Genomic DNA, 16,635 nt, shown 5'->3' on the forward strand with positions numbered 1-16,635 from the left:
TAATGATTCAGAGACATAGGGCATTTTGCATCTTAATGATATTGTTTTTAATTACAGAATCTTTTGAAGTTTAAAGGTAATAAGAATGAGTCACAAAGGCTAAGGTAGCAGGCACATCTAAAGAGAAAATTAGTTCACTATGCAGGAAAGGCACTAAGAATGTGAAATCAGTGAAAATGAGATACTGTAGCTTCTAGTAGATTTAAGCTCTTATATGTGAGATAAGAGAAAGCTGTCAAAGCAAAGTGGATAATATGTAGGTAAATGTCTAAAATCCAAGAAACCTGATGAGGGTCTACATTAGTAATAATGGTAATGGTTAATCCAAGCAAGTTTGTTGGGTGTCAATAAATTTGGTTCACATGACAAATGAAAAAAAGCGAAAAACTTTTGCTTTGAGCTATAATGCTCCATTGGAATGTAATGTTGAAGTAATACAAGATGGAAGTCCAAAAGGAATGTGAATAAATTATATAGAAAGAAAGAGGAGGAAAAAGTAATCACTATAAATTAGAGATGTGTGAAATAAGGGTAATAAAATGGGGTAAGGGATAAGGGAAAGAGCAAAGTGATTTGTGTTAGAGCTATTAGCCAGACTATCAAGCCATTGATGTAGACATTGTAAGCTGACTGAGAGTCTTCAGAACTTGGTGTTGGAAAACTCTAAAGATAGAGAAAGAGGAGGAGGTGAGGAAGTAAAATAGCAAGCTACAGGTTTCAGAAAATTCTGGATTTTATTTTAGATACAAAGGTGATGTTTCTGGAACCAATTACTCAGGTAGCAAGTGGTTTCACCTCTATACAAAGCATTACAGTAAAAGCATGTGATATAGCATGCTAAATTAGCAGAGATGCAATAAAAGTAGCCAGAACAGAGAACCCCTTGATTAGGAGGATATACTCTTTACTCTCTTACTTGTTTCAGTTATTTGACTGCAGCCATGCTGGAGTGCCACCTTTAGTTGAATAAATCGACCCCAGGACTTATTCTTTGTAAGCCTAGTACTTATTCTATCGGTCTCTTTTGCTGAACTACTAAGTTACTAGGATGTAAACATACCAACATTGGTTGTCAAGCAATGGTGGGGGGACAAACACAAACACACAAATACACAAACACACACACACACACATGAAGAGCTTCTTTCAGTTTCTGTCTACTGAATCCACTCACAAGGCTTTGTTCAGTCCAAGGCTATAGAAGACACTTGCCTAAGGTGCCATGCAGTGGGACTGAACCTGGAACCATGTGGTTAGGAAGCAAGCTTCTTACCACACAGCCACTCCTGTAGGTTTTTGTTACATTTAAAGGAGAGATGTGGAAGTTGATGGAAAAGAGTGGAAGGTAGTGGCAGAGTTGAAGTGTGAAAGGTGATATAGTAGAGCAGAAGGGTAATGGAGTGGAAGATGGAAGGACTATTTTTCATGAGTAGACATGTATGGGGAAGAAGGTCAGTGATATGGTTGAAAGCTTGGACTTGACTGCAGGATTAGGATACACCCAAGCAAGCAGAAAGTGGTGCCTTTTGATTTGATTTTAAAATCATAGTCACTGAAAGAAGGGGATGGTTTGTATAAAAAGGCAGAGAGTTAAGGTTGGTGATAGAAACAGATATCTGAGAAATTGCTGGAGGTATCCAAGATGTTGAAAGTGAATTCCAGTGTAGAGTGGAGGACATTTGCAAAGGAAACAAAGGTGTGCAAGTCCTTGGTGAGTAAAATGGCATGAATATAAAGACTGAATAGATTAATAGTTGGTCCAGTTACTGAGCAAAAATTAGAGCATCAAGATAGGTTAGTTTAATTAGAAGTTATCTTTGTGCTGATGAGCATTTCAGCAACCTGATGACAGAACTCTCTTGTAAAAAAGAAGCAGTTTAATGTAAGAATGAGTTTAGTGAGGCAAGAACTTAAGGATTAAGATGACTGACTTGTCTTTACCATTATACAATATGTATATGTATCAGTTTTACTATGGCAATCAAACTTTCCTAGATAAGGTGTAGGTTGCTTGGCTAAAGAGGAGAGAATGCAAATTAACTCATTAGTGTTGTGCTCATAATTTTTCTACTACTTCCAGAAAGAGAAGTGGGATGGAGAGAGTTCAGAATCAAAATGACAATTTATGTTATTGAAAAAATACTTGAATTTATAGAACTTACATTTTGCTAGCTCTAGTCTGTCAACCACAATGATATTCTCAACATCCACAATTTTCACCTGACCTTTTGAGTTTACAGCTAAGTTGTCCATTTTTATATCAGTCCAATAAAGAGACCAACCATCAGAGCTGTTGGATAGTTTCACTGCCATCATTAAAATTTGTAATGTTAGGTTAGCCTGAAAAATATGGGGATACAAAATAAAATGGAATACAGAAATGAAATTAATTTGAATGAACAAATATTATATATTCACATTGACAATTCTTGTAGGAAATTTTGGAATCAAATTTACCTAGATTTAAAGATATCAAGTTACAGAAAATTTCGAAATAATAAAGATGGCAAATAAGAAAAAAGACAAAAGCAAGATATCATCATGTTCATCATTTTGCATCCATTTTCCATACTGGGATAGGCTGGTCTGAGTTGGTTCTTATTTGGAGTTAAGTCATACACCATGTCTCACTCACATATTTTACTCACATAGTGGAAGGAACAGAGTGATATGAGAAAGAGGGTGGTAGAGAAGGGAATAATAGAAGAGAAATGGCATGTATATGTCTGCTGGTAAGACTGAACAGAAACACAGCCTGAACGGAATGGTGAAGGATGAGAGAATGAGAGGGTAGGATATGGAAGATGGAGTGAGAGAGATAGGTGAAGAAAGAGAATAATGTATGTTGTAAGCTGGAAATATGTAGTGATGTACTTGTTTAGAACTGTGCAACTAATAAGTTTTTCAAAAAGAAGGGCTATGTTACCAAAACCAGAGTGACTGGTGTTTCATAAAAAATGTGGTGGATTAACAAGTGTGTGGTGGGGCTGAAGGGGTTAATATGTGTGTGTGTGTGGGGGAGGATTTGGCAGGTGCTCATATCTTTAACCCCATGGGTGAGTGCATATTAGTATGTGTATGGGTCCTCAGGATATGATAGAGGAAGGACCAATAGTGGAGGTCCTAGCATTTATAATTATACTAGAGTTTGTAAGTAAGCCATCACATATTTTCTCTCATGACGTTTCAGTCCAGATGTTTAGACAGGTATTTAAGAGTTTTTTAATGAAATATTTTTCTCAGCTATACATAGCCTGCACTTTCTGCTACTGTTAAAATAAAGCATACCATACACTCCTCCAGGATTCTCAATTTCATGTTGTAATTTCCTTCAATGACTGTATAGGCCTAGCCAGGGCTGTAACATTGAGTCTCACCTGGGTATTAGAAAGGGACTAATGGTAATTACTCCAATTTCACAGATGATTAACATCTCTCTGAGCTTCTTCGTTGTCAATGGCATTTCTGACTATCTATGACCTCTCAGATAACTATTCAGTCCCACTGCAGATCTACATGATTTGAAATATAGGTGACTGACTATGGATTGATTGAATCACTTTGTAAGATAAGACCTATGTGAATCACCATATCAGTCATGAAATCAACTTGCAAACCCTTTCATACACTATACATGTTGAATCAATTAGTCAAAAAGGAAGAATGTTGCATATAATTGATCTTTCATCAGACTTTAGATGGTTGACATATTCAACCTTGGAAAGGAGTACATGGCCACATGATCAACATTTTATGTTCTCATTGGGGTTTCTGAAGACAGTCTCTCTGAAGTCAGTATTTTAGGGTTTTGCATACAAGGCAACCTTCTTCAAAAGTTTTACAAACTTTCCTTATATGCTTCTTCCACTCAACTTTTCTGAAGCTAGTTCTTCCCGTCCAGTTCTTTATATTGATTTGCAGGTCCTTCAGGTTGCCTTTTATGTAGTCTTTGTATCATTTTGTGGTCTGTGCTGAGGATACTTTCCAGAGCACAGCTCACCGTAGAATACAAATTCTATCTTTGCAAGGACTTCTGTGTCAGGTGTTTTAGTTTGCCCCTTAATATTAAGTATGTGTCTCAAACATTTTTGGTGCATGTTCAAGCAACTTCAGATGCCAAGGGTGTACTGTTGATGTTTCAGAAGAATACAACTGAAATATTGATAGGCATGTTTTGTAAATGCTCTGCTTAGTCTCTTTGGTAATGCTGTAATTTGCCCAGACTCTCTTTTCAAGTTTCACAAATGCTACAGATGCTTTCTGAATGTGTAGATGTATTTTTGCATCTAGGGAGTCAACTCTTGACAACATGCTACCAGCATAAACTACATCTAATCTTGTACCATATACTAAAATACCTGGCTCAATGTATAGTTCACCTGGTTCATGTGTGAACATTACCTTGGTTTTTTTTTTCAGAATTATTTTAAATCCAAAGATGAAGTATCAAAACAATCCATATTGTGAGCCATGAAGTCAACACTATCTTTGTAAAGGTGTTTCCTGTCCAAAGTTGTTTTTGAATTGATGCTGAACCGTCTCAAGTTGAAGACTCTTCCAGTAGTTCTGAACTGCAAGAAGACACCCTTATCACAGTCATGGAATGCATGTGTAAGCAGGACAGCAAAGAATACCAAAAAGTGTGTGAGAGCAAGAATTTCACCTTGCTTTACTCCATTGTCAATCAGTTTCATGAAACAGTTTTCTGATAAAGGCAGTCCAAGCCTTTGTGTCTTTGTGCAACTGCTTAAACATACTGACAATCATTCCCAGGATTGTCCACAGTGCACCTCTGTTAACTGCATCAAATGCTTTCATTAAGTAAAGACTTGATATAAAGACACCTGCATTTCTCTTGTATGTTTCTTGCAGAAAATATCATGTCAATTGTTCCTCTACCTGATCTAAAGCCACTTTATGATTCAGGGACGACTATAGGACAAATATCTTCCATCTGTCTATTCAACAAAAGTCTGGCAAGCACTTTGCCAACAGCTTCCGGGAGTGTGATGCCACAGTGCTGGTCACAAATTCCTTTTTCCCTTGAACAAAAACACTAAAATGTCATCACTCTAATCTTTTGGTATAAGGGTTCCAGTTCAGCACTTGGTAATGAGATTAAATACTACATGAGTAACCTTTTTGCTTCCAGCCTTCAGCAGTTCAACAGCAAAATTATCTCAGTTAGGTACTCTACCAGTATTTAACTTTTTGAGAACCATTTTCACCTCATCATAAGATGGTAATTGATTCACAGTCAAATAAATTAATGAAGTGTTCTTGCCATTGCTGCAGAGCTTTTGCTAGTTCTTTGATGATAGTAGTGTTATCCTTGGACTCCAGAAGAACAAAAGTAGAGGTTACCAGACCAAAAACTTCATGTAGAAGACTTTAAAACATACTTACTTTCTTACATACATACATACATACAGATCTTGCTTCAGGTGTTTGCTGTAACTCAGCTTCAATAACTGAGTGCATTTTGAATGCAGTTATATCCATCAACAAGTGGTTCAGTAGCATATGCTCTTGCTGACCAATGAATTTTTGACAATGACTTCAAGGTTAGTTCTCTTTTATTTCCTTCTAAAAATTTTATTAAATCTGCCCATCAATGCATTAACACAGAAAAAAGTGTATAGCTTTTGTATGAAGCCAAAATAGCTAACAGCTTCAACACAGCAAGAAGCAGTAGCATTATCCAACATGAATTAACAAATGAGCTGCACAAGGAACGAAAACTGTAGCCAAGTTCTTTTTCTTAAATCTGGTTCACATTCCTCTGCAGTGATTGGATATATTACTGGTGCTGTTATAGGACTGTCCTTGGAGTCTTCAAAACTTATACCCTATTTTCTAAGAAATCCTAACTCAGATATAGCCACTGTTTCTGCTTTATGAGAACCAGTCTGAATGAAATTTGAAAACCTTTCTATCAGCATTCTGGAAACAGTGTATCACACAATAACTGTTAGTTGATCAACATGAGCACAGTCTGACAAATACTTAGAAGTTTTAAGTTCTGCTACAATATTATTTATATATTTTACATTTAACAGAATAATTTTTTCATAGATGGTAGCAGAGATAAGTATGACTGCTTACCATTTCTGGGATTTCCAAACTCTTTCAAGTGACTCACTAGAAATGGATTAAATTGTGCAATAAGTTCTGTAATTTCTCCAAATTTCCATTGTGCTTAGATTCTATGATCTCTTCACTAACCCTAAATGCCAGGCCTCTCTCAGCTAGAAATATTGCCATATCCACAACACAGCATGATATTTCAGTCCAGTATTTATTTACCTGCACTTGTTTTTCCAACTCCTTACAAATATGTGAACACTCCTTACACAAAATATTGAGCTGCAACACAAAATCCCTGTGACTTTGACTTTGATCATGTGTTTTTATATTCTCTTCTGCTATTTTTCCAATAACTAGAGCTATCCTTGTCAGAAAACCTGTCATGGCAACTTGATATCAAAGTTCAGTAAAAGCAATAAACTGCACTTCTTGATGGGCTGTACTGGATCCACTTTTTCAAATGCTGATCACCATCGTCACAAATAGTATAAAACAGAATTTTAAAAATAATGATAGTGCCCATCCAGCTTGCCTTCACCTTTGTTTATAATGGTGTGAAGATTCTGGTTTCATGGACACATACTTTTCTCTGACAGAAAACTACTTGGTTTGGTCTAGATCCTAAGATGGCACTTAGCTATCCCTATCAGTAGGATGCAGTGATTCTTCATCTTCAGTTTCTTGAGTTGATGTCTTTCTCCTATTTTTGCAGATGCACATGGGATTGCAGCTAGTTTTTCAAAAGAGAAACTGATTTGTTTATTAAGCTTAGTTTCTAAGTTTACCTTTTTAGGAGCAAAGAAAAGTTCTGCAAGGTGCTGAGTCTTTGCTAATACTGTAGCATTTTTTTCACTTCCTTCTTTGGAAATGTTTTTGGAGACAGCTGAATATTCTGTGTGAAAATATCTGAATAAAAGCAAGGAGCAAATAGTCTCAAAAACAAAACAGGAACCTACAACAGCCATGTAAACCCATTTCATTTAATCAAGCCACAGGCATAACCAAAGCCAGACTGTTTACACATACTCCTGTAATTCTTACATCTGGTACAAGTAAGTAGGTCTGCAACCAAAGTAAATGAAATGTTAACAGAAAAGGGTTCAAGTGATTAACAGCAAACTGAGGATTAAAGATTAAAGGTTTTGTTTCCATTTCATTACTTCAAAATTACATTTCAGTTCTGTGAGGCTATAGAAACAAAGTGCCATTAAATGCTTCAGAAAAATGATAGATTTGAAAAGGGATTGTGTATTTCATGGATCTCTCTGAACTTCAAACAACCAGGTAGTGATATTTGAGCTTACAATTCTGACGATGATGAAAATATAAAAAAAGAAAAAAAAGGGAGAGATTAGGTTAAATAGAAAACAAAAATGTGAACAAGTCATATTCTACAGTAATGTTACATGAAACAGAAAATTATATAATTAAAACATTAAAATTTCAGAAGCCAAACAGTCTCACCTATTTTTGGCAAATATGACCAGTGTACCAAATGACTACCAACTACCAAATGAACAGAAAGATAACTTTAGAGAGCAGCAATATGTGTCAGTGCATGTTTGCTTGTGTATGCATACCTGTGCATGTGTATGTTTCAATTGCAAGTACAAAAGCCTGAAATTGATGGGTCATTGTAGGGTCAAACAACATTCATCCATCTATCTGTGTGCTAGTTGTAGTGTTCTCACCTTAAGTTTGAGGAAGAGATTTTTCTTGTGAAGTTGATTGTAGCATGTTTTCTCTACCACAAGTGGTTAGTATTCCCATACACTAAACATTTAGGATTTTCCCCTCTATAAACAGTGACATCTGCTTGCATTCCTAGAAACAGAGAATTTTCAGGAATGTGATTTATTTCTTCAGGAGACGTTTATATCTGGAATACCATAAGAATTTCAGTCTTGTTCAGTTGTGAGGTGGACTTTATGTACACAATCTCCTCTTTCTCTTCTTGGCCAGATTTCAAGTCTACCTTTTACCCATATAATGTGGAATAATTATAAAGTTTGGGATATGCAAGTGATTGTAGACATTCTTCTGGCTTCTTGCTCACTGCTATATATAGCAGCTAACAACTCATATGTCTTTCCTTTATATATGTATAATACAAAGGACCACACATCTTGGAGGCATTTTTCTGTGTTTGCCAGAGTAGGAAATTTAAGTTTTCCCTCCTTGTAAGAAGCACATTTACACAATGGTTTTGCATATGCAGGCTGTGTGGTTAGGAAGCTACATGGCTTCTGGTACAGTTCCACTGCATGGTACCTTGAGCAAGTGTCTTCTGCTATAGCCTTGGGCTGACCAAAGCCGTTTGGTTGAATTTGGTAGGTGGAAGATTCCTGTTATGTGTGTAAAAGTGCTTGTGCTTCCTAAGAGAGAGGAGGAAAAATTAGTTTTTTCTGTCTCACTAAGGGACATAACACCTGGTTTTACACCTCATTTTTGTACTGGAAGACTTTATTTTTCAGATCTTGCACTGAATGCATAATCTACTGGCTAACTGCCCTTGAAAAAAATTAAGTTATTGTTGTGTGTTTTTTTATGTTGTTATTTTTCATACAGTTTTTGTTGTTATTACTACTGCAACAATTGTTTTCACTATTGTTGTTGTTGCTGGTGCTATGGCTCTTGTACACATTAACATTATTGTTGTTGCTGTTGCTATTGTTGTCACTATCGTTGCTGCTACATGTATCTTTGCAGGTCATAGAAACAAGATGAAATTCCATTGCTTTGTGCCAATAAGTTTATTTTAATTCAGACCTTTCTGCTATTGGTGTAATTTTCAAATTGGGAAAATATACGTAACTTTTGTTTCCACACAAATGTAAAATAAATATCCATGAGTTACACCCATAAAAGGAAAAACATTCCCTTCAGAATACCCTATCTAGATATGATCTTGATGACCTTATGCATTTTGACCAGCTCCACATTGGCATGTCAAGGAAATCCAGTGGATACCTGTCAGACAGTTGGAATCATCTGAGAAGTTTTGCAATGTTTTTACACTCTCCACCCCTGTCTGCTAAATCCACACAATTCCAGCATGTGTCTAAGATTCCAATCCAGTCTACCATTAACACTAGAGAATGAGATACTCCCAGAAAAGTTTCCAGATGCCTGAAGAAATCTGGTTGCCATATTATGGAGATAAGAAGTAAAACTTACTTGGTTTGTGTGAAGGGGCAGTTTGTCTAGCTCTCTGGTTTGAATGGGGTGTTTCCACCAACAGATCACCACATATTTGCTTGGTGATGTTCCCTCAAAGTCACTGATTTCATGTGGAAATTTAGCTTTTAGGTTTGTGTATGTGTCTTGTAGTGTTCAAATGATTTGTATGTGTGTAGGTAGCATGATAGTGGGTGTTGTAAAATTTGTCTGTGTTATGCTGGTGTGAGTTTTCTTGTAATTCATTAAATTTTGTAATGTAGTTTGTAATGCTACTTTATTTACTTTGTGTTTGCTTTTGTTGTTGTTGTTGTGTATTTGGGATGAGTTGTGTTTGTGATGTTGGTGGTTGTGGTGGTGTTTTAAGTGTTTGTGGCTGCAGTGTGGATGTAGTGCTTGTTTCATGTGTTTTTTTGTCTTGCAGCTTTTATTTGTTTTCCTCACCACTTTTTGTGGGGATGAGGTTTTCTTTTTGTTTTGTCTTTTTTCCTTTGTTTAGTTTCTGTCTTCCACTAATCAGACCCGCTACATGTCATGTATGATTACTTGGACTGAGACATGGAATCTTGTCCTGAAGTTGAGAAGTGACTAGGGGAATCTATCGTTGCTATGGTTGGAATTGGTGTTACAGTGGCTGTTGTTGTTGCTGAATTTTTGCTGCTGTTGTTGATATGACAACTTGTACTGTTGGTAATGGTGTTCATGTTGCTTTATGGGCTTTGGTGGCTGTTGTTGGTAGATTCCTTGGTGTTGGGAGAAGAGAGAGTTTCTTATCTTTTTCTTCATTTTAGGACAGAAGGCTCTTAGGTGTGTTGCTGAAAGGCAGATGTGACACCTAGCCTTCCTTCCTTCTACACTAACCAGTATGTATGTGGTCTGGGATGGATGGCATCCACATTTTTCTGAATAGTTTGGATGAGAAGTCCTACTCCCATTCTCAACCACTTCTCTTTTTGGGTCTGGTAGACTTTGAAGATTTTTGTGTTTTCCTTAATGTCTACCATGGCCACAGCAATTAGCCAAGGAATGGCTGTTTCTGGCCATGATTCTTACTAGTTTCTGTAGTAGTAAGAAATTAACAAGAGATCCCCACTTTTCGGAAAATTTAGAGAGTAAGTTTTCACTTCCTACTGTTTGAAATCTCACTTCCACTGTTCCGTAGCCCTTCCCCTTTGTTTATATTCTTTTGGGTTTCAAATGGAACCTAATGTCTTTTAGATTTGAATCACAGTGCTCTTTTCACTCTTCTTGACTTCATTCCAATTGTACAGTATGTCACTATGTGATGTATTATATTTCGGATGGCGTCAACTGGACTGTTGAGTCAGACATTTTGTCTATCTCATTTGACTAATTGCTTGACATTTTTGATTTCTGCCTCAGAAATTTACTCTTTGCAGAGAGGACTTGGTGGCACTAGCAAAAGAGAGACTGATGTTTTTAATTACCATTGTACTGGCTTGTTTGTCTGTTCTTTAATCATTGCTACTTTGTTGTTGTTGCTGCAGTTCTTGGTATTGACAGAATGGGTTTTCAAGAGTTCTTTCTTGAAACAGTCTGCTTTATCAGCAATTTCAACTTCATTTGTGTTAAAAAGAAACTTGTCATTTTTTCACATGGGGCAAAATAGAATATCATGCTCACACCCTCTTGGTTTTAGCTAGGTTGACTACACACACAAACACACACACATATACAGGGGTTGGACAAAATAATGAAATCACCTAGTATCATAGCATCCTAATTTTGAAATATCTATAAAACTGCTTGCTTATTTTTATGGTTTTTGATTTATTATTAGTGTTGCTTAATATGTTTTGCTAAAATTGCTGTTTCTTTTCAGATACCATCAGAAAAAGGTAATTAAAATTCATAAAAATAACAGATCTATCAGACTTTCAAAGAGGTCAAATTGTTGGTGTTAGTATGGCAGGCACTAGCGTAATGAAAACAGCCAAAACGTTTGGTGTATCAAGAAGTAATGGCAACTCTAATTCAATGAAAATCCTTAACTGCATATTCAGGGTTAACACCCAGCATGCTAATGCTGCATATGGTAGTGGAGAGGTCAGGAGAAAACATCTGGCCATGTGCAAGAACCCATTGAATGTCATCAAGTGATTATACATTTCCTTTAAAGTGAAGAAAAGGGACCACAAGCATCAGCCCTCCTACCACAGGTTATTCTCTTATCAGGTAAAAATTTGCGATGCATCTATTAATGATAGTACAGTGAAAGGTAGATATAGTGCGATTGTAGAGATGTTAGAGCAGAGGCAGAGGATGATGATTTCAAAGAGTATGTTGGACAGTACCAAGATGGCTACTTAAAAGTACATGACAACTGGTTTCTTGAGCTCTGTGAAATAAACTGTCTGCAATATAAATTTCAGGAAACCAATGAGCCAACTGATACCTTTGAATCAGGTGAATATGCAAGTCAGATAGACTTCATTCTCTCTAGAAAATGAGATGTGCTGATGATTGTAAATACCAAGTATTTCCTTCTGAAGAATATACCACCTAACATAGGCTAGGGATTAATGATTTTAGAATAAAATTTAGACAGGCAGAAAGACAAGAGACAATCCAGGGAAAGAAGATGAGGAAACTGAAAGATTGTTCTCGTATGGTGAGGCAAAGAACAATCAGGTGATGGCATTACTTGAAATTAAGTTGCAACTATCTGGGGCAAGTGAAATCGAAATTGAACCAAATTCAATGACTGGCACTTGTGCCAGTGGAGCGCTAACAGCTCCATCTGAGTATGATCACTGCCAGAGCAGCTGTCTGGCTTCCATGCCAGTGGCACGTAAAAAGCACCATTTGAATGCAATCGTTACCAGCGTCGCCTTACTGGCACGTGAACAAAACATTCGAGCGAGGTCGTTGCCAATGCCACTGGACTGACTCCTGTGCAGGTGGCATGTAAAAAAACACCATTTCGAGTGTGACCGTTGCCAGTACTGCCAGACAGGCCCTTCTGCCGGTGGAACGTAAAAGCACCCACTACACTCTCGGAGTGGTCAGCGTTAGGAAGGGCATCCAGCTGTAGAAACTCTGCCAGATCAGATTGGAGCCAGGCACAGCCATCTGGTTTGCCAGTCCTCAGTCAAATCGTCCAACCCATGCTAGCATGGAAAGCGGACATTAAGCGATGATGATGATGATACATACATACATATATACAAGTTGAGGCACCAGAATATGGTACTTAAGTTGAGGCACCTTGTTGCTTATTTTGATTATATATATATATATTTTATTATAAAAGGTGCAAAATATTCACACAACTCTTACTCAGAGATTCACATTCCCATTTGTCAGACAGTTATGATGAATACTGAAATTTAGATTATAATTGTGCAAGTAATATATTTAGTTTGTTGTATAACGAACAAGCCTTTAATTTGATTGGTTAATTTTTCAAAAACAGAATGCTATTCAAGTACTATTTTTTACATATTGTTTTACAGTTATGTGCCAACCTGTGTGTGTATAAGCATATACAAGGAGGGAAAGTGTCACCGAAGAGGTCACAAATGTGTGGTGAAAGATTTCTGAACAATGGACGAGTTAAGATAAAAACAGTAATAAAGAAGTGAAGAATGAATATATAGTGTCTGTGTTTATTTGGCAAAAAGAAAATGACCATCCCATACTATAACAATACACACACACACACATATATATATATAGTCTATTTTACTGTTAAGATAAGATCAACAAAAAAAGTACTCCATCTGGTGAGAGATAAATATTGTTTAATGTACACAGTATACAGTTATGAAAAAAATAATCAAGGCAAATTTTAAAACATGACTAGTGTTTTCTAGTAAACTTTAGGATCTGGGCAAAATCTGGACAAAAAAACAAGATGAAGGTGGAACGATGAAAGAAAAATGGAAAGAGAAACAGGTATTAAAGTTATGTCCCCTTTGACCATAAAGCTAGATGGTGTGACCTTAAAGGAAGATTACTTGGTGACACAAAGCGTGTTTCAAAACCTGCCTAAATGACTTCTTGAATGTATGAAACTATTAGTAGCTCTAACTATATACTATTGTACTATTGTGTACAGTAAACAATACGTATATGTGTGTGTGTATTGCTCTAAAATATGCTGAATTTCTATCTTTCTCTCTCTCTCTCTTTCATGTATATATGATCGTCTTCTTTGAAGAGATAGAGGTGAACTGTGTGTAAAATCATGTTGGTATGCAGTTTGAACTCACACATCCCCAAGCTGAAATTCCATAATTCCTCTTTCTCATTTCAGCACAAACTCCATTTTGACTTATGACTACTAAAAAACTCTGACTCTCCTTACTCTTTTCTGATAAAACTAAAAACCTATATAGGGTTTTAGAAGGTAACATAACATAGTCTAGGTATAACCAACAGAGTAGAAGTATCATAAACCAGACTTTGCCTCTAACCTTTTTTAAACTCCAGGAAAGAAGTATCCAATCATTGACCTCATCTAAAATGTTTCCTACTTCAGACTTGGGATTCCTCATTCATTGAATAGTCCTACAAAAGTTCCTTCGAATATCACCATGGCTGGAACCAAAGTAAGGGGATAACTCCATCCCACCTGCAGCCCAAAACCAAATAACCATTACGCATTTCTTCCTCCAGTTTTAGAGAGGTTATGCACTTTCAGCCATTTGAATCTGATGAGTTGCCTATACTGCTAAGTGCTTTATAAGTGTGAAACCAATGGTCACTCTGGCCATAACTTTTAAGTTTCCAATATACATATATATATATATATATACATATATATATATATCATCATCATCATCATTTAACTTCCATTTTCCATGCTAGCATGGGTTGGATGATTTTGACTGAGGGCTGGCAACCAGATGGCTGCACCAGGCTCCAGTCTTGATCTGGCAGAGTTTCTACAGCTGGATGCCCTTTTACGTGCCACGGGTATGGAAACCAGTTGGCTGCTCTGGCAACAATCATGCTTGGGTGGTGTTCTTGGCACCCTACTAGCACAGGCATAAGTACCAGTAAGGCGACGCTGGTAACGATCATACTCGAATAGCCGCTCTGTCAACTATCACACTCGTATGGTGCTCTTTGCACCCCGCTAGCACAGATGCCAGTCATCGAAGTGATTTTGATTTTGATTTGATTTCACTTGCCTCAACAGGTCTTCGCAAGCAGAGTTTAGTGACCAAAGAAGGAAAAGCTACACATAAGAGGGCGTGTTATGCTCCTGGCATAGGCCACGGGTTATGGTTTCATCTGGTTTGCCGGGTCTTCTCGAGCACAGCATATTTCCAAAGGTCTCGGTCGCTAGTCATTTCCTTGGTGAGGCCCAATGTTCGAAGGTTGTGCTTCACCACTTCATCCCAGGTCTTCCTGGGTCTACCTCTTCCACAGGTTCCATCAACAGCTAGGGTGTGGCACTTTTTCACACAGCTATCCTCATCCATTCTCGCCACATGACCATACCAGCGCAGTCGTCTCTCTTGCACACCACATCTAATGCTTCTTAGGTCCAACTTTTCTCTCAAGGTACTTACACTCTGTTGAGTATGCACACTGACATTACACATCCATCGGATCATACTGGCTTCATTCTTTGCGAGCTTACGCATATCCTCAGCAGTCACAGCCCATGTTTCACTGCCATGTAGCATGGCTGTTCGTACACATGCATCATACAGTCTACCTTTTACTCTGAGCAAGAGACCCTTTGTCACCAACAGAGGTAAGAGCTCTCTGAACTTTGCCCAAGCTATTCTTATTCTAGCAGCTACACTTTCAGTGCACCCTCCTCTACTACTGATTTGGTCACCTAGATAACGGAAGCTATCAACTACTTCTAGTTTTTCTCCCTGGAATGTGGCAGAAGTTGGTCTCTGCGCATTTTCAGTGTTTATCGCCCCCGAGAATCTGCCACATACAAAAACTATCTTCCCAGTTAGCCTTCCTTTGATATTACTGCACCTCTTATACACTGGGTACATCTTATAGAGTTTCTACCTACACCTCTACTACAGATCGAGTAGGGCCATCTACCTGAAGGAATTTGTGGTTTGCCTGCCTTCCTACTTATTAGGACTGGTTTTAGCTAGGTTGATTCTAAGGCCCTTCGATTCTAATCCTTGTTTCCACACTTGAAACTTCTCCTCTAGTTCTGATAGCGACTCAGCGATTAGAGCAAGGTCATCAGCATAGAGGAGCTCTCAGGGGCATCCTGTCTGGAATTCCTCCGTTATTGCCTGGAGGACTATGATAAACAGGAGGGACCTGAGGACTGAACCCTGGTGGACCCCAACCTCTACCTATATATATATATATATATATATATATATATATATATATATATATATATAGAGAGAGAGAGAGAGAGAGAGAGAGAGATGTGTGTATTTTTCCCTTGTTCACAATTAAAACGGAAAAATAGATAAATAGTTACCAGGGTAGCAAAAAATCACACATGTGTCAGAAGTAAAAGTAGTTGAATTACACCTGCGTTAAACTCCATTTATCTATATATCTATAAAACAGTCCTTGGACGAAAATTGTATGCACATTTTGTTTTGACGGTAAATGGCAGCCAAACCGAGGCTAGGATCGAGCTGAAAATTGGCAGGGATACTAAATGCATGGTGAGGATGAGACCTGCGATGGTTAAAATTCGCAAGCTAGAAAGATGTGGTTGCTATGGCAAAAAGAGTGAAAATTCATTGTCTTTAAATGGACTTTGACAAGTGTTTGTTGTTTCTCTATTACGGTTATCACCCTTTCTTTTTCCATCTCTCTCTTTCCCTCTTCCCTCCTCTTTATTTCTATAATGGCTTTTGACAGCTTCTACTCACTCTCTTACCCTCTTTTTATTCGCTGTCTCTCTGTTGCTCTTTCTCCCCAGCCTCTCTCTCTCTCTTTACGTCTTTCTGTATCTATAGAGAGAAAGCGTTGACAGCTGCAAGTGTGATTAATGGAGAGGAATAAAATAGGAAATAATTATATTGTGTCGGAAATATATTTCACTCTCTTGAAGTTTAAATATTACCGCTACAGGGCTTTTACAATGGTGAATTATTATCGTCCACCACCACCGCACAGTAATGATAACAGAAATTTTTAATCAGATATTTATTATGTTAATTTATATATACGTATATGTGTGTGTATAAATATATATATATATATATGATTTATTTAAAGTAGCAGAAAATTCAACAAAACCTGTTACTCTGAGTTTCACGTTCCCGTTCCGAAGCCGAAGCCAAACTGTCCAACGAACGGGAACGTGAAACTCAGAGTAACAGGTTTTGTTGAATTTTCTGCTGCTTTAAATAAAGCATATTACTCTACCACTGGTATTTGAGTACTCTTTTTTCC

The 16,635-nt window shown here is 37.4% G+C and overlaps 1 protein-coding gene across 2 annotated transcripts in view; it reads right to left on the reverse strand.

The window, feature by feature from the left end:
- The window catches only part of LOC115210700 (divergent protein kinase domain 2A-like), a 37,874-nt gene that overhangs the window by 524 nt on the left and 20,715 nt on the right, over positions 1-16,635 (reverse strand). For both annotated transcript variants that reach the window (XM_029779385.2, XM_029779384.2), the window contains one exon: positions 2,163-2,340. In XM_029779385.2, coding sequence (XP_029635245.1) covers positions 2,163-2,340 — 178 coding nt within the window. The remainder of the gene's footprint in view (positions 1-2,162; positions 2,341-16,635) is intronic.

The sequence above is a fragment of the Octopus sinensis genome, linkage group LG4 (assembly GCF_006345805.1).
Source record: "Octopus sinensis linkage group LG4, ASM634580v1, whole genome shotgun sequence".
In the NCBI taxonomy this organism is placed as follows: Eukaryota; Metazoa; Mollusca; class Cephalopoda; order Octopoda; family Octopodidae; genus Octopus; species Octopus sinensis.